The following is an 18817-nucleotide window of genomic DNA, read 5'->3' as shown; positions in this document are numbered from 1 at the left end:
CGTATTTCTGTATTGACGATAGGCGACTGTTATATTCTCAAGATGACTACAAGGTCCTTATTTAAGATGCTTCCTGTATTTCCCCAATATCTGAGAACTCTAGGATGTATAATAGGGCCAAGAACTTCTGTTATGATAGTTCTTTAAATATGAGGTATGCATTTTGGGTGGGGCACTTGACCTTGTTCTCTTCTTCCAATTCCATTTCCATTTTCCAAATATGTAATCATTGGTGTTTTATTTCGGCTTCCATAGGCTAGATTCATTCATTACTGAATTAATATATTTTCCAGTTCACATGATAGATTGAATGATAAGCTAATCCAATCACCTAGGTCCATGATGGCGAACCTATGGCCTGGAGGAGGTGGGGAAGGCCCATTTTTCTTTCTCACCTGGCTCCAGATCCTCTCTATGCATCTGGGGAGGGCGAAAACAGCCTTCCCCACTCCCTCGGAGGTCCTCCGGAGGCCTGAAACAGCCCGTTTCCCAACTCCCGGTGGGGAGGAAGTGACGTTTTTTGCTTTCCCCCAGCCTCCAGAGACTCCTAGAGTGCAGTCTCTGGTGCAGACTTTCTTATTTCATTCAGAGAAAAGCCACTCAATCTTAGTATGTTGCGCAAATATGAATGTTACATTTTTCAGGAACTTTGGTAAAATTGGTGGGGGCAACCACAGCCACTGTTTCTCTCCCCTGAGGAAGCTTCTCTTCATCTCTTTGCCTCTTTAGGTGAGAAACCAAAGCAATACCACGAGCATGAAGAAACGGCTGAAATGATGGCAGCCAAGATTGACCGAGATGTTGTAAGTGACCAAAGAGAGATTGCTTTGCAAGAGGTTTTGATGTTCCTCAAACTCATGGTGTTGGAAGAAATGTCCATCTGGGTTCAGTTCCAAGTGGGGGGAAAAGATTCATGGTGGCTGTTTGGAAAGATGGTTTAATGGTGGACAGGATCACATGGCTTGAGATCCCGGGCAAAAAAGGCCCATGGAGCAGAGAGAGAGAGAGATTTATACCCTCTGTTGGGATTTGAATTTGAGCTTGTATTCTGATTGGTTGTCAGACTCCAATGGGGCCATGCAGGGATAACTTTGTAGGTTGCCTGTGTTCCAGGCTTGGTTGAGCCTTGCTGGGTGATGATGTAATGAAAGGGCTTTGGGCAATTCCTATTGGGCAATTTGGGCAATTCCTCCAGGCTCTGCCTGGAGGAGGTAGATCTTTATTATGTAGAATAGACTGGCCCAGGCCTTAATGGCCCATTGACAAAGGTGGGGGGGGTGAGTTTCTGCTTCCCTTTTAGGGGAAATATTCTGACTTTTTAATATTTCCTAAATATCTCATTTTCCTAGGAGAGGGGTGGGTGCTAACTTCCTACAGTGGGGCAGGAGATATTATCCACTCATTTTTTTTTCTCCCAACAGTAAACTTCAGGGCTGTGAAATAGGAAGACATTTAATGGTTACTAAGCTCATTTATTCCAGAATTCCATCTAGAAGCTGCCCAATACTTCAGTTATGGAGCGGAGCTTAAATAACCTCCTGCCACTACTTCCTTTTCTTCATGCTGGCTTCTGTTCAGTATTTAATAGTCTCGGGTGCTTCCCTGCCTCTTCCCTAATGAGCAACATGCCTTATTTAAAAGACTTCTATTTTATTCTCAATCAAGTCCCAGCATTGATTGCCCCCTTGAATTTTTTAAGGCTCCAATTCCATTTCGTTCCCGGTCTGACCAGCAGTGGGAGGCAACCGATATCTTCCCAGATTGCAAGAAAAAGTCCAACAGCAGGCAATATTGTGATTTGTGTTGATTTTGATTAAAACTGAGGGGTTTTTTTTTCAGCAGTCAAGGGTGTAAAAAAAAAAGGAAGGTGTGGAATCCTGATTTGCATAATTTCTGGTTAAGTTTGGGGAAGCGGGGCTGTTTTTCATGCTTTATGTTTACTAGGCTGTACTGCTCCTGCCACAATTTCTTCTTAAAAGTGTGAAGCAACCCTGGGAGTCAGATGAAAAAAAAAAGACATCCTTCAGTTGCCTAGCAACTGCAGTGTGATTGTCTGGCACCCTCTCGGAACTTAAGGCATGGCTGCATGGAGGGTGTTAGTTGAGGTAGGGAAGAGTGAGAAGGAGGATTTGTAAGCCCGGTAAGGATGTGTAGAGGATGTGTGGGTGGGTGGGTTCTTCCACAGGATATTAAAAGTGGAAAGACCAAGGTGCTATATTAACTACTGACCAGTAGGAGGCACCACATGACCACTAAATGCCCCTGTATACTCTACATCAGGGGTCTCCAACCTTGGTAACTTTAAGACTTGTGGACTTCAACTCCCAGAGTTCTTCAGCCAGCAAAGCTGGGAGTTGAAGTCCACAAGTCTTAAAGTTACCAAGGTTGGAGACCCCTGCTCTACATGCAACACCTGAGAGTTCAACTCCCCTTGAGAGGCTGTTCATAGAGCATCCAAGGAGAAGTCTTCTTAGAAGACTGGATTGGAGGCTAAAACATATGAAGAACGGTTGCAGGAACTGGGTATGTCTAGTTTAATGAAAAGGAGGACTAGGGGAGACATGATAGCAGTGTTCCAATATCTGAGGGGCTGCCACAAAGAAGAGGGAGTCAAGCTATTCTCCAAAGCACCTGAGGGTAGAACAAGAAGCAACAGGTGGAAACTAATCAAGGAGAGAAGCAATTTAGAACTAAGGAGAAATTTCCTGACAGTTAGAACAATTAATCAGTGGAACAACTTGCCTCCAGAAGTCGTGAATGCTCCAACACTGGAAGTTTTAAGAAGATGTTGTATAACCATTTATCTGAAGTGGTGTAGGGTTTCCTGCCTGAGCAGGGGGTTGGACTAGAAGACCTCCAAGGTCCCTTCCAACTCTGTTATTCTATTCTATTCTATTCTATTCTATTCTATTCTATTCTATTCTATTCTATTCTATTCTATTCTATTCTATTCTATTCTATTCTATTCTATTCTATTCTAAGAATTCTTCTATGTCTGAAGAGTTCCAGTTCACACAATAGGTAGATGTAGCATAGTGCTTTCTACTGGACAGGTAACTAATATAACATAATGCTACTTACTGTGGGCCAAGTAATGCAGCTGGTCTTGAGGCCTGTAGCATGAAAACAATTTGAAGGCATATTGGGGGGGTGGGGGGGTGGGGGGGAAGGAAGGTGCATAGGTTCTTTAAAACCAAGATATCCACCTTCCTCCTTGAACAGCGGTTTTCATATCAGAGTTTACCTCAAGGAGCTTCCCCCCAGCATCTGCCCTGGAAGTCTTTTTTTTTTTTCTCATGTTGCTGATAATCCTGAGAGCATGTTCTTTTTCATGTACTTAGGACGAACTGGGAATCCTTGTATACTTAGGGTGCTGCCGGATGAACTGGGAATGCAGTCTATGAGTTTATAACAATTTCCTTTCCCAGATGTGGATTTCAGAGTAAGATTGATACAGGCGAGGGAAAGAAAGTTGGCTGGTCATTACTGATCATTTATTTCAGAAATTCCTGATAAATTTTCAAAGATCCATAGGGATTCCACAGCAAGGACAGTTGAAAGCTCAAGTGCCATAAATAACAACATGGTACAATGTCGTTGTGTTTTGTGGTTTCTTTTGTGCTTTCAAGTGAGTTTTTGACTCCTGGTGACTGCCTGGACAAGTTCCTGCAGTTTTCTTGGCAAGATTTCCGAAGTGGTTTGCCATTGCTTCCTTCCCAGGGCTGAGAAAGAGTGGTTGGCTCAAGGTCACAGTTGTGCCTAAGGCAGGACTAGAACTCATGATCTCCCAGTTTCTCGCTTGATGCCTTATTATTATTATGATTGGTTGGTTGGTTGGTTGCAAAATCAGCCAGATGTTTATACTGGATTTGGCATTTTTATCCACCTATTGAGTCCTTCCCAAGGACCTGGGATAGGCAGATGTTTGTTGATAAAGGGACCCTGGCAGGATGTGAGCTGTTCCAAGTAAAACTGCCTTTTGCAATTGATTAACAATTTCTATCAATGTTGATGGTATTCAAGTGGAACTCCAGTTCTAGAATTGAACCTATTGTTATTGATACTATCTTTGCTCGTGATTATTATTATTATATGATATATAATATTTTAATATTATGATATAATATTGTCAATGATGTTAATTGGTGTTACTGATCATTTTATTAGGATTACAGTGAATGTTTCCCCCATCTCTTCATCTTCCCCCTCTATTTTATTGTCATAAGAACTTCCTTAGTTATAAAAATAATGTTCAAGATGATGCATGTTGTGCTTCGGATGATCTGAGAGTTGACATAGTCAGGGATAGGATAGGATAGGATAGGATAGGATAGGATAGGATAGGATAGGATAGGATAGCATAGCATAGCATAGCATAGCATAGCATAGCATAGCATAGCATAGCATAGCATAGCATAGCATAGAATAGAATAGAATAGAATAGAATAGAATAGAATAGAATAGACAGAGTTGGGAGGGACCTTGGAGGTCTTCTAATCCAACCCCTGCTTAGGCAGGAAACCCTACACCACTTCAGACAAATGGTTATCCAACCTCTTCTTAAAAACTTCCAGTGTTGGAGCATTTACAACTTCTGGAGGCAAGTTGTTCCACTGATTAATTGTTCTAACTGTCAGGAAATTTCTCCTTAGTTCTAGGTTGCTTCTCTCTTTGATGAGTTTACACCCATTGCTTCTTGTCCTGCCCTCAGGTGCTTTGGAGAATAGCTTGACTCCCTCTTCTTTGTGGCAGCCCCTGAGATATTGGTATCATATAACACTTGCTATCATGTCTCCCCAGTCCTTCTTGTCATTAGTTCCAGCAACTGTTCTTTATATGTTTTAGCCTCTGATTAGGACCTTCTAATTAGGACCCTCTGATTTAAGAATAAGTAACAGTGGCCATCAAGGGATTGCCAAACCATTCCCAACAGTTTTAGCCTAGTTGGCTGTACTGCTGGCAGTTCTATTTTAGCAATATCTGGAGGGCTACATATCCTGTCTCCTTCTCTGATCGTTATCCTACTGGACTGTATTTTATTCCAATTTAATTTTAAATCGTATTTTATTCCAATTTCCTTTTAAACTGTATTTTATCCAATTTCCATTTTAAATTACTTTTATCAAATTTTAGTAATAATTTGTTTCTGGAACTCTGCACTTTGATATGGCCCAAGGGCTAATCAATCAATAAAAATAATAATACTAAGGGTCATGAGATAGGTATTTGGAGCCTATAAAAACTTAATTCAGGACCGAATGAAAAGAAAGGAGGCGGAGTACCTTGTTTCCCCGAAAATAAGACCCAACCGGAAAATAACTTTTTCAGGATGCTCGTAATATAAGCCCTACCCCCAAAATAAGCCCCAGTTAAGATTGCCAGCCAGATGGGTGCATTTTATACCGTATTTCCCCCAAAATAAGACCTAACCAGATAATAAGCCCTAATGCAGCTTTTAGAGTGAAAATTAATATAAGACCCGGTCTTATTTTTGGGGAAACACTATAGTAACTTTAGAACTATATTTGCATGTACCTTGGAACTTCTCCTACACAAGGCCTTCAATTGCTTTTTGTACTGAGAGCTAAAAATACTTTAAGTGGATCCCGACTCTCATTTCATAACCACACGGGGTGGTGGTGGGGGAACCAACTGCTAACTAGAGCAGAAATAGTTTTATAAGTTCATAATTGCTTGCCATAAGATAAGGCTAAAAAAAGGTTTCCCTAGCACTCCAGAAAGAATACAGTTAAGTCAAGATCGTGCGTGGGAAGATCTCAAATAATTACGGCCCAATCTTAACCAAGCACGGAGCTTTTATTGATGCTAACTTTTAGAACAAAGGGGGAAACATAGACTCAAGCGATATGGTAATATCAGGCCATATTCACTTTACAAGGTGTCACTTTCTGTAGATTAATGCACAGGTTCTCTTGCAATGATTCTCATTCTTCATAACTAACTCTACAACATTTTGGGTGACGTTCCTTACATTCATAAATGACGCCCACTCTTTATTTCCTTTAGCAAATCCTGAATCATATTCTGGATGACATTGAATATTTTGTCACCAAGCTTCAGAAAGCAGCAGAAGCTTTTACAGAACTTTCAAAGCGGAAGAAAAGCAAGAAAAATAAGAAGAAAGGACCAGGTGGTAAGGAGCAGAATCGTTTCTTCTTTCAGTGGCTTTCTGATCACATTTCACTGGGCTGAACTGTTAAAGAGTTCCTCTATTTAGTTAGATAAGTAATTGCATTGGGCATTCAACCAACCTTACCCTTCAATCATGATTTGTTTGTCACACTCCTGTCATGTCTGGGATCAGATTTATGCTTAATGTTTGACTAATGTTGAAAAGAACAGGCAGCTGATCTTTTCTCTATTCTGTCATTCGTTTGCATACATACACACCAGAACAAAGAAAAGGAGTATGAATCAACATTTTTTTAAAAAAAGGAATTTCCGCAAGGCATCCGTCTTGAGTCAATTAACTCTTTTGTTTGGATTAAGGGTGTGTTAGTTTGGAGTAGTATGAAATCTTGTGAAATGTTCCATTTCAAATGCAAAATGGACTCTTTCAAGTGTTTTGGAAATTTTATTTTTATTTTTTCAATCCGGGAACAGAGATTATCTCTTTCAAACTCTACATTTTCCAAAATGTTTGAAATAGTCCATCTCATGCTGGAGTTTCCCGCTCTTGAAGTGGGATTTGTAAAAACTTTTCAGCACAAAATCATTTGCATCTAAATATATTACACATTTTTTCCCGTGTGTGTGAGAGAGAGACAGCCAGTGTGGTATTCTGGTTAAGGAACCATTGGTGTGAGAATCCTGGTGGTGCAGGAGTTAAAATGCAGTATTGCAGGCAAACTCTGCCCACAGTCTGGAGTTTGATCCTGAATAGGCTCAAAGTTGACTCATCTTTCCATCGTTCTGAGGTCGGTAAAATGAGGATCCAGATTGTTGGGGGTAATATGCTGACATTGTAAACCACTCAGAGAGGACTATGGAGTGGTATGTAAGTCTAAATACTGTTGTTATTGCTGTTGCGAAGGTACAGGAATGAGGAGATTCATGCACAGGTGCTAGCTGCCAGTCATTCACTCTCAGCCATAGGTCAAAGTGGAAAATTATTGATCTACTATCCCACATTGGTCCAGTGTGGTATATTAGTGTTTCTCAACCCCAGTAAACTACATAGACTTCAATTCAGAGTGAAGTCCAACAGGTTCTGACAGGTTCTGGAGAACCGGTAGCGGAAATTTTGAGCAGTTCAGAGAACCGGCAAATACCACCTCTGGCTGGCCCCAGAGTGGGGTGGGAATGTAGATTTTGCAGTATCCTTTCCTTGGAGTGGGTTGGGGTGGGAATGGAGATTTTGCAGTATCCTTCCCCTGCCACGCCCACCAAGCCATGCCATGCCCACTAAGCCACGCCCACAGAACCGGTAGTAAAAAAATTTGGTTTTCACCACTGCTTCAACTCCTAGAATCTCCAGCCTAACATGCTGACTGAGGAATTCTGGGAGTTGAGGCTCAGCCAATCTCATTGTACACATGTTGTACTCTGACAATAAAGGTTTGAACTGAATTAAAGTACATGGAAAGTTCTGGGAGTTGAAGCACATGTTAAAGTTGCTGATGTTGAGAAACACTGTAGTGGATTACATCCATAATCTTCAATGAAAATGTCTTCATCCTTTGGTGGATCATCCTTGGGCTCATTCTCATTCTCATTTTCATTCATATTCATTCTCTCTCTCTCTCTCTCTCCCCTCCCTCCCTCCCTCCCTCCCTCTCTCTCTCTCTCTCTCTCTCTCTCTCTCTCTCGTGTCTTCAAGAGTGGATAGATGACCCCCCTGTGCTGCCCTGCCCCCCCCACGCAGGTGCAAATGACCCCCCTTCGCTGCCCCACCCCCTGCACATGCGCACGTGACCTCCCTCCCCACACCCCATTTTGGGCCTAGCAGGCCTCCCTGAAGCCTTCAGAGGCCAGAAACCAGGGGTGAAATGCTCCCAGATCGGACCGGATCGCCCGATCCGATAGCGATTTTTCCCTGTGGTTCAGCGATCCGGTAGCGATCGCCGCCCGGGTGTCATTACTTCCTGATTTTAACCAGGAAGTAATGGGTTTTTTTACCTTCTGCACATGCGCAGAAGATTTTGCACATGTGTAGAAGGTGTGCACACACATGTAATGCACATGCATGCAGGAGCGAAGGGAGCACGCACGCAGAGCATGTGCTTCCGAACCAGTAAGGAAGGTAAGTAGATTTCACCCCTGCCAGAAACGGCCCGTTTCCGGACTTCCGGTTGGCCCGTTTTTCGCCCTCCCAGAGCCTCCACGCAAGCCCTGTACTTACCTGGCTTCCCAAACGGGTTGCGTGGAGACTTCTGGGAGGGGAGGGGCGGCATGGCCAGTGGGAGGCGCGCATCCATGCGCAGTGGAGCTGACAGCTTGCGTGCCCACAGAAATGGCTCCACGTGCCACTCTTGGCACGCGTGCCATAGGTTCGTCATCATAGACCTAGAGGATGCTATCTTGGGGGCAGGTTGGTTATTACCATTCTGCAGAGTGAGTTGGAGGAGAATAAATTCATATGAAGAACGGGCTGCCAACTTTAAAAAAGTTTTTTACTGATAACACTTTCTCCCATTAGTCAAAGGACTGAGCTAGGACTCCATTGCTTCTATAGTTTAGGGAGGACATTCCAAATGAGACTTGAAGCTACACGGTCCATTTATACATCTCATTCAGTCTAGAATCTCATTCTCCTGTTTTGCCAGTGATGAAAATATTTCTATAGGTACTCCTCTAAGTGATTTTGGGTTCATTTTTCTATTTTTCAGAGGGGGTCTTAACTCTCCGTGCAAAGCCTCCAACTGCAGATGAATTTGTGGACTGTTTGCAAAAATTTAAGCATGGTTTCAACCTTTTGGTAAGTGAATATGAGCTGGCTACTCAAAGCAATTCCAGGTTTTTGTTGAAGCTTGATAGCAATAGTCTTGTTTGTTTTTTTAAAATCTGTTGTTGCCATCTGCCACTGTGGATTTCACTAGCTTTCCTATAAATTGCAACTTAGATTTCCTTAACTGAATACACTATCTTAGCAATTGTACAAACTGCTTCTGAATTGTTTGTTTTAGAACAAAAGGGAAATGATCTAAAGGGGTGAGCAAACAGTGGCATTATAGCTCACTTTCTTTAGAGATATGTTTTTTAAAAATTTCCATCACACTCAGCTAAAGTATTGCAACTTCCAGGACTGAAATTTTTGCTGGATTTTTTTCAAGCTACAACACAAGAATCTTTCTAGAGTGCTAAAGACAATCTTCAGAGAGTATAAAGAATGTGTTTAGATATTCCTACTTTCACCCTCTTCTTCCCTTTCCTTCAAACTTCCAATAACTTCATTTTGGGGTTTTTTGATACACTGATCCTAGCATGTAAACTATCACTGTTACTGATTCTAGAGCATAGAAAGAGGGCTATTTTAGTAATATACATCATAATGATTGAATTTTCTTAGACATCTGTTGCTTTTCATCTGTGTTTCAATGCCTAATTTAAAATTTTCAGGATAGATGCCAAAGAACTAAAACATTAAGAGAGACAACCAGGACGAATTCTTTAAAAAAAAGTCTTGAAATTTTTCTTGAAAATATTGCATTTAATAAATAAACCTTGAAATAATGTTTATTAAGAAATTAACCCTAAAAACATACTTACTGCATCAGAATGACTGCATTGCTCATTTAAAAGATTGGCTTTGGTTTATTCAGAAAAATATGGCTTAAATACATCCTTATTTAGTTTAAGAAATTTTTTATTAGATTGAGTAGATTAGATTGATCAGAGAATTAGTCTTATCTATCATCTATCTATCTATCTATCTATCTATCTATCTATCTATCTATCTGTCTGTCTATGTCTTATTTATTTATAACAACATTGTATCAGGGGTGGGTTCTGCTTACCTTTACTACCGGTTCGCAACGAGAGCACACATGCACATGCGCAGAAGCTCCTGCGCATGTGCAGATCACCCATGATGATGTCATGGCGGGTGGATGGAGCCTCCCGCCAGTTTTACTACCGGTTCTATAGAACCGGACCGAACTGGGAGCAACCCACCATTGCATTGTATATGTATCAATGTATAAACTTTTGGGATTTTAGCTGGCTTATCATTATACAAATGTAATTCCTTTTATTAATAACTAAGTTATGGCATGAACTGTGTTTGAGATATTTCAAATGCCAGTTTGAACTGCTGAACTTTGTTCTCATAAGCTCTTCCACACTCTCCCTTTTTACCTTTCACAGGCTAAATTAAAATCACACATCCAGAATCCCAGTGCAACTGAACTGATTCACTTTCTGTTTACTCCTCTAAATATGGTAAGTCTGAAATATGATTTAATATCTAGAGGTTCAGCTGAGTGCGTCGAATTTGCAGTGTTGAATGCAGAGGGTGTATGAATCATGGAAATCAAAACCTTCTTTTTTTATTGGCTTCCTTAAAGCTAGCTTACTCCATATTGAAATAAAAAGTCTCATCTGTTTTAAACGCCTTGATGGTATATTTTAGTCAATTTTACCAATTCCAAGGGTTTTATTTGGCCCAGAATCAAGAAGGAGCTCAACATTTTGAGCTTACATTTCAAAACTCAAAACTCATGTTTAATATACAGAGTTTAATCTACAGAGTACAGGTAGTCTTCAACTTTTGGAATTTTAATTCTAAAAAAAAAAAATTCCATAAGCCTGGAATTTTGGTCATGGGTCATAGTGGTAGGTCAAGTCCCCACATGATCGGACTCAATTTTACGACCATTTTTACATTGGTATTTAAGCAAGTTACTTTGGTCATTAAGCAAATCATGTGGTTTTTAAGCAAATCCTATAGTTGTAAGTCCTAATCCAACTTATTCAATGGGCATTTTTTTGTCAGAAAACAGCAAAAAAGTCTAAAATGCAATCACATGATCACAGGATTCAGCAACCATTCATACATGCAAATGCAAGTGTTTGAAATGCAATCACACGGTGGTGTGGCAGTTGTAACTTTGAGGACGGGCCATAAATAATGTTTTTTGAGTTTGTCCTAACTTTGAACAGTCCATTGAATGACCAATCATAAATTGAGAATTACCTGTATGCATGTCTATGGAGTTTCTCAGTCATCCAGGTCATAGTATTTCCAAAGGTGCTTTTTCAAAAGGCAACTGGACTTTCTGGTTTTTCTTTGAAGAGGTTTCACTTCTCATCCAAGAAGCTTCATCGGGTTCTTCTTCATTTCAGAAAAACAAAGAAAGTCCAGTTGCCTCTTGAAAAAAACACCTTTGGGAAAACCTGTATTCAAGGCAAAGGATCTTGCCCAGTGGTGGTATTCAGCCAGTTCTATCTGGTTCAGGTGAACCAATAGCAGTGGCTGTGGGAGGCTCTGCCCACTCGCCTGGACGTAATCACGTCCCGTTTCTGATGCTTTGCGCATGGCAGAAGGTCCTGTGACACTCACATGCGCAGAAGGTCCCGCGTGCTCACATTTGTGAACCGGTAGCGAAGGTAAGTGAATACCACGCCTGATCTTGCCCCTTTTAAAATGTACAAAAACAAAAACCCCAATCCACATATACATAGATTTTCAAAGGAAAACCAGAAATAAAACCAACTACCTCTGCTAAACAACAGGGCATTATCACTGCATACCAGGAATGAAATCTACTTACCTTCCCAACCGGTTCAGAAATGTACGTGCTGCGCGCGCGGGCTAGCTTCGCTCGCACGTGCAAATCACGTGCGCGCATGGACCCTCTGTGCATGTGTAGAAGGTAAAAAACAGGTTACTTCCTGGTTAAAACCAGGAAGTGATGACTGGGCGGGTGGGTGGAGCCTCACGCCGCCATTGCTACCGGTTCTCCGAACCACCAGCCGCCATCGCTACCAGTTCGGCCAAACCAGTCTGAACCGGAAGCATTTCACCCCTGCTGCATACAACTACCGGCTCTATTCTACAAGCGACCACATTATCTCAGTGCGCATTTATTATTTCTCATAGGTGGTGCAATCAACAGGAGGGCCTGAGCTCGCTAGCACAGTGCTCAGCCCCCTTTTGACAAAAGACACCATCGAGTTTTTACGCTGCATTGTCACGAGTGAAGAAGGACAACTCTGGGTATCTCTAGGAAATGCATGGACCAAAGCCAGGTAACAATTGAGTTGAATGTCATATATTTGAACTGTGTAAAACTTCATGGGCGTATTCTTCTTTTTTCACCAATCTGCACATCCTTCAGAATGGAAGGGAAGGGAATGAGAATGGGAATAGGAAAGACAGAGTTGGAAGGGACCTTGAAGGTCTTCTAGTCCAACCTCCTGCTTAGGCAGGAAACCCTACACCACTTCAGACAAATGGTTATCCAATCTCTTCTTAAAAACTTACAGCATCCATAACTTCTGGAGGCAAGTTGTTCCATCATTTTTAGTCAGAAAATTTATCCTTAGTTCTAGCTTACTTCTCTCCTTGATTAGTTTCCATCCTGTCTAAGTTCAAGAAAATTTTTATGTTCTTGAGTTTTTTATTCAGTTATTAATGTTTCTGTTTCCTTTTTTTTTTCCTGATGAAAAAATTCAGAAGCTCATTGGCAAAGCCTCTCAGCATGAAGAGGCTCCTTATATATCAATTAGCCATTATCGGTTAATTGATCATACAAATCAATAGCCATTTTGAGCAGATGCTCACAGCTTTTATAATGAAGAGTCAATCTGGGTGGCTGGAGAGTGACACAAATCAGTGATCATAATTACATGATTGTCAGCCTGCATTAAAACAGACCCATACAGAGATAATTATGCACATGTAATTACAGCCATTAATAAATTTTGAAATGATTGACGGTGTTGTAAATAGATCCATTCTTGACACTGATGATTACAAGAAATGCAGGCAAAAATGTGTGAAATGTTTTCTGTACAGGAAAAAAAAAAAGAGAGGAAAGCCAAAAGCATGAGATAAGGCGGAATTTCCACCACAATTCTTAATTCATGCAGTAGGCATGCTGTTTCAGCATACGGGTAGTCCTTGACATATGATCACATCAGCCCAAAATTTATGTTGCCAAGTGAGAACTGTTGCCAAGTTAAGTGAACTTTGCCCCTATTTATGACCTTTCTTACAACAGTTGCTAAGTGAATCACTGCAGTTCTTAATTTAGTGACATGGTTGTTAAGTGAATCTGGTTTTCCCATTGACTTTGCTTGTCAGAAGGTCACAAATGGGGATCACATGACCCTGGGACACTGCAGCCATCATAAATATGAAACAGTTGTCAAGCATCTGAATTTTGATCATTTAACTACCCTGTTTCCCCTAAAATAAGACTCAACCGGAAAATAAGCCCTAGTATGATTTTCCCTACCCCAAAAATAAGCCCCAGTTAAGATTGTCAGCCAGACGGACGGATTTAGTACCGTATTTTCCCCAAAGTAAGACCTAACTGGAAAATAAGCCCTAATGCATCTTTTGGAGCAAAAATTAATATAAGACCTGGGTTTTATTTTGGGGGAAACACGGTGTAGGGATATTGCAATGGTTGTAAGTGTGAAAAATGATCATGTCACTTTTTTCAGTACCATTGTAACTTCAAACAGTCATTAAAAAAACTGCTGTAAGTCAAGGACTACCTGTAATGCTTCCCTTTTTTAAAAAAAACTCCACTATAATATTGTCTATCCAGAAAACTGTCCTTGATACAGAGAGATCCTGTAGAAATCCTCATTGGGGAGGATAGGCAAACTGCCCTTTATTGATCTGGAATGTTCCAGAATTCCAAGCTAGTACAGCATTTCGAATTTGGAGAGTTGTAATCCCAGCCCATCTGTTGGGGAAGTTTTTGCTGAAACTTTTTTCAATATTTTTGCTGTGTGTCAAGGTTCAGACGGCTGCCCTAATTAAATCATGAGCCTCAAAAAGAAATCCAGTTATTTATTAGGAGCTTCATGTTGGCACGTTCCAAGTGAAGCCAACTCTGACCCCATGTAATTTACAGCCGAGACTTGATCCTGTTTCTCCCCCCCCCCACTGGGTGTGTCATCAGTCACGTTCACCAATGGAGAAATTTCACGGGTTGTAGAGATCACTCCCCTCCGGTTGCTGTGGGTAACCCTGGGAGACAGCCTTGAGAGAGATATGTCTGGAATGTGCTTTTGTTTTTGGCTGCCGTGCTGCTTCGCCGTTTTCCCATCCCCCTTGCCTATAGCAACTCGAGAACAGTCCAGGGATGCTTTGCGAGTTGACACTGTCGTTATCGAGGGAGGAATATGAATAGCATTGAAAGTTCTCTGTGTTTTGAGACTTTACTCCCCTTCAGATTGAAAGTTCATTTTAAGGAGACCACTCAAAAAGCAGAGACAAGATCTTATCTCCAGGTCTTTCCTTGTCCCTCAAAGTAGTTAAGAGAACCAAGGAGAGACGCAACCTAGAACTAAGGAGAAATTTCCTAACGGTGAGAGCAATCAACCAATGGAATAGCTTACTTTCAAAAGTTGTGAGTACTCCATCACTGGAGACTTTTAAAAAGAGACTGGACAACCATTTGTTTGAAGTTGTATAGGGTCTCCTGCTTGAGCAGGGGGTTGGACTAGAACACTTCTAAGATCCATTCCAACATGAGCCTTGGTGATGCAGCGGACTAAGTGCTGTTATGTAGCACTTAGCTGCCAGCTGCCTGCAATTAGTGCGAGTTCAAATCTCACCAGGCTCAAGGTTGACTCAGCCTTCCATCCTTCCGAGGGAGGTAAATTGAGGACCCGGATTGTGGGGGCAATAAGGTGACTTTGTAGAAACACCGCTTATGGGGGGCCAAAAGCCCTAATAAACAGGTATATACAAAAGAATGAAGGCTATTGCTATAAGTGCATTGTAAGCCGCCCTGAGTCTTCAGAGGAGGGCGGCATATAAATTGAACTAATAATAAATAAATAAATAATAAACTCTCTTATTTTTGTACAATATCTGTATGACAAAATTGCTCAGATTCGTGAACAGCTAGACTCTGACTGGATTGATCCAGAGGAGATGACAGGGGCAGGTCCTGAGAATATTATTTGGGAAGAGTTTGATCCTGTGACTCCCGAAAGCATGGACAGGATACTGAACAGACTAAATGTGACCACATGTTTATTGGACCCGTGTCCATCCTGGTTGGTACTGGCCTCCCGGGAGGTGACGCGAGGCTGGCTCCAGGAGATTATAAATGCTTCTTTGAGTGAGGGTGTCTTTCCCACCGTCTTGAAAGAGGCGGTGGTGAGGTCCCTCCTCAAGAAGCCCTCCCTGGATCCAGCTGTATTAGCAAATTATCGTCCTGTCTCCAACCTTCGCTTTGTTGCAAAGGTTGTTGAGAGTGTGGTTGCACGACAACTGCCTCAGTACCTGGATGAATCGAATTATCTAGATCTGTTCCAGTCGTGATTCAGGCCCGGGTACAGCACAGAGACAGCATTGGTCGCATTGGTTGATGATCTCTGGAGGGCTCGGGACAGGGGTTGCTCCTCTGTCCTGGTCCTACTAGACCTCTCAGTGGCTTTTGATACCATCGATCATGATATCATGCTGCACCGGTTGGAAGGGTTGGGGGTGGGGGGCACTGTTCTACAGTGGTTCTCCTCCTTTCTCTCTGACCGGTCGCAGTCTGTGTTGACGGGGGCAGAGGTCGACCCCGAGGCCCCTTATATGTGGGGTGCCACAAGGATCGGTCCTCTCGCCCCTTCTATTCAACATTTATGTGAAGCCGCTGGGTGAGATCATCCGTGGTTTTGGGGTGAAGTACCATCAGTACGCTGATGACACCCAGCTGTACATCTCCACCCCAGACCACCCCAATGATGCCCTCGAGGTGATGTCCCGGTGCCTGGAGGCCGTACGGATCTGGATGGGGAGGAACAAACTCAGACTCAACCCATCCAAGACCGAGTGGCTGTGGTTTCCGTCGTCCCGATATAGTCAGTTGGCGCCATCTCTGACTATTGGGTGCGAGTCGTTGGCCCCCACAGATGGGGTTCGGAACTTGGGCATCCTCCTGGACTCACGGCTGTCTTTTGAAGAGCATATGACGGCCGTAGCCAGGAGGACTTTTTATCAGGTTCGCCTGATTCGCCAGTTGCATCCCTTTCTGGATCGGGACTCATTACGCACGGTCACTCACGCCCTTGTCACCTCACGCCTGGATTATTGTAATGCTCTCTACATGGGGCCCCCTTGAGGAGCACCCGAAGGCTCCAACTGGTCCAGAATGCGGCCGCGCGGGTGGTAATGGGAGCAATGTGGCGCTCTCATGTAACCCCCCTCCTGCGCGAGCTGCACTGGCTCCCAGTGGTCTTCCGGGTGCGCTTCAAGGTTTTGGTTACTATCTTTAGAGCGCTCCATGGCTCAGGACCAGGGTACTTACGAGACCGCCTCCTGCCACCAATAGCCTCTCACCGACCAGTTCGCTCCCATAGAGAGGGACTCCTCAGGGTGCCGTCGGCCAAACAATGTCGACTGACGGCCCCCAGGGGGAGAGCCTTTTCTGTGGGGGCACCTACCATCTGGAACGGGCTTCCCCCAGAGTTACGAAACATCCAAGACTTACGCATATTCCGTCGTGCCCTGAAAACATTTCTATTCCAACAAGCTGGTCTGGCCTAACTCTCCCTTTTTAATTGGCTTTTAAACTGTCTTTTAAACCTCTTTAGATAAATTTGGATGTTTTTAATCTTTGAGCCTAAATTACTTAATCTGTTTCTTAATAGTTTTTAACTTCTATATGTATTTGTATTTATTATGGCTGTTCACCGCCCTGAGTCCTTCGGGAGTAGGGCGGTATACAAATATGAAAAATAAATAAATAAATAAATAAATAAATTTTATAGTCTATGTTCTACTTCCTCTTAGTTCCTATTGACATACTGATTTTGAAATGTGCCAGGAGTGACCTTTAGGACACAGAAGATTCCCCTACCCACCCACCCTCCCTATCTCTTTGTTGCCCTTGATTGTCACATCCTTGGTAACAATATTCTCCTGTACGGGGGTGATGAGAGATGTTCTTCTCCCAGGCGTTGCTGCCATTTCAATCCAATGAGAAGAATTTCAGAGTGGGTTTAGCCCCCAGTGTTGATTTCTAAGCTCGCTCGGGGAAGTTTCACACTACCTTGAATAAAGAGAGGATGAAGGTTTTGTTGAAGAAATTGTATTCGTTCGAATGAACTTGAAGGGCCAGAGGACATCTCCCCCGCTGCCATCAAACATGACAACAACTCTTAAAAATGTCTTCTCACCTTCCCATCCATGCTTGTAAATGAACAGAAGCCATGCCAGCATGCAATTAATGTTGGCTTTTCCTTAAGCCTAATTGGCATTTGTCGCTTTGATTCATTTTTGAGAATAGTGTTCCGCATATCCGCATATATATATATATGGAGGCGGCAGTAATTAATGCCATGGCATTTTTGTGCAGGGCCTCTGATAATGGAAAGAAAATCTGGCTTTCTAACGCACAACTTCAAGTAGGAAGAGCGGGTTGATCTCGGTGGAATATTTTTCACGATTCCTGAAATAATTGTCTAGCTGGAAACTGTTGACATCTCATGAGTATAAGAAACGTGGAAATATTACCACATTTTTCATTTGGCTATACAGATTTTATTTTCCCATAAATTGAAGGCAAACATCAGTCATGCATTCTCAACTCATCCCGCATTTTTTTTTTTGCTCCAATGCATTCAAGCGCCATTCCATTCCAAAATATCTAATGATGTAGTACACCAGAGGTGCATAGAGTTCTCTAATATTGGAAGACTTTAGTCACAAAAGTGTCCTTGCTAAATTTCTTTCCATTTCAGTATTCAGCCTTCTGATCCCAGTATTCTCCAAACACATTGGAATATAAAGCTAGATAATATCATATCTCTCTCTCTCTCTCTCTCTCTCTCTCTCTCTCTCTCTCTCTCTCTCTCTCTCTCTCTTTCCCTCCCTCCCTCCCTCCCTCTCCCCCCTCCCTCCCTCTAACTCTCTCTCTCTCTCTCTCTCTCTCTCTCTATCTATCTAATCTATTAATCTTATATCTATCCATCCATCTATCTATCTATCTATCTATCTATCTATCTATCTATCTATCTATCTATCTATCTGCATTAGGTTGGAAAAGATTGTTGGGATCTTAAGGGAAATTGTTGCCTGGTATATGTAGTCCTTGATTTACAACCACAATTCAGCCCAAAATGTCTGTTGCTAAGTGAGAGAGTCGTTAAGTGAATTTTGCCCCATTTTACAGCCTTTCCGGCCACAGCTGTTAAGTGAATCACTGGAGTTGTTAAGTTAGTAGCACAGCTGTAAAGTGAATCTAGTTTCCCCATTGACTTTGCTTGTCAGAAGGTCACAGAAGGTGATCACATGACCCCAGGACGTTGCAATGTCATAAATATGAATCAATTGCCAAATGGCTGAATTTTGCTCACGCAACCAGGCGGTTGCTGCAATTGTCATCCGTGTCAAAAACAAGCGTAAGTCATTTTTTTCAGTGCGGTTGTAACTTCAAATGGTCACTAAACGAAAGATTGTAAGTTGAGGACTACCTGTACAGTTGTAACAAGAAATTGGAGCCAGCCTCCTTAGGGTCTTCTTTCTTTCTTCCAATACTATTTAGAGCTACAGATAGCCTGGAATTCATGTCTGTAGTCCTTTGTGTATGTAAGAGAGCTTGAATTCAGAATTCCCTTACCTCTTGGTCAGAAGCCTCTGTAGGAAATAGAATGAGTGGAGTTGCTTTCTCCAGCT

General features: G+C 42.3%; 1 protein-coding gene across 2 annotated transcripts in view; it reads left to right on the top strand.

Annotated features, from left to right (window-relative positions):
• The window catches only part of EPS8 (EGFR pathway substrate 8, signaling adaptor), a 166267-nt gene that overhangs the window by 109476 nt on the left and 37974 nt on the right, over positions 1 to 18817 (top strand). For both annotated transcript variants that reach the window (XM_070947110.1, XM_070947109.1), the window contains exons 9-13: positions 730 to 803; positions 6028 to 6154; positions 8850 to 8938; positions 10327 to 10401; positions 12062 to 12210. In XM_070947110.1, coding sequence (XP_070803211.1) covers positions 730 to 803; positions 6028 to 6154; positions 8850 to 8938; positions 10327 to 10401; positions 12062 to 12210 — 514 coding nt within the window. The remainder of the gene's footprint in view (positions 1 to 729; positions 804 to 6027; positions 6155 to 8849; positions 8939 to 10326; positions 10402 to 12061; positions 12211 to 18817) is intronic.

Source organism: Pituophis catenifer, unplaced genomic scaffold, assembly GCF_029215685.1.
Source record: "Pituophis catenifer annectens isolate HBS135680 unplaced genomic scaffold, rPitCat1.0.hap2 SCAF_7, whole genome shotgun sequence".
Lineage (NCBI taxonomy): Eukaryota > Metazoa > Chordata > Lepidosauria > Squamata > Colubridae > Pituophis > Pituophis catenifer.
The sequence above is the reverse complement of the archived record's forward strand: the minus strand, read 5'-3'. Positions and strand labels throughout refer to the sequence as shown.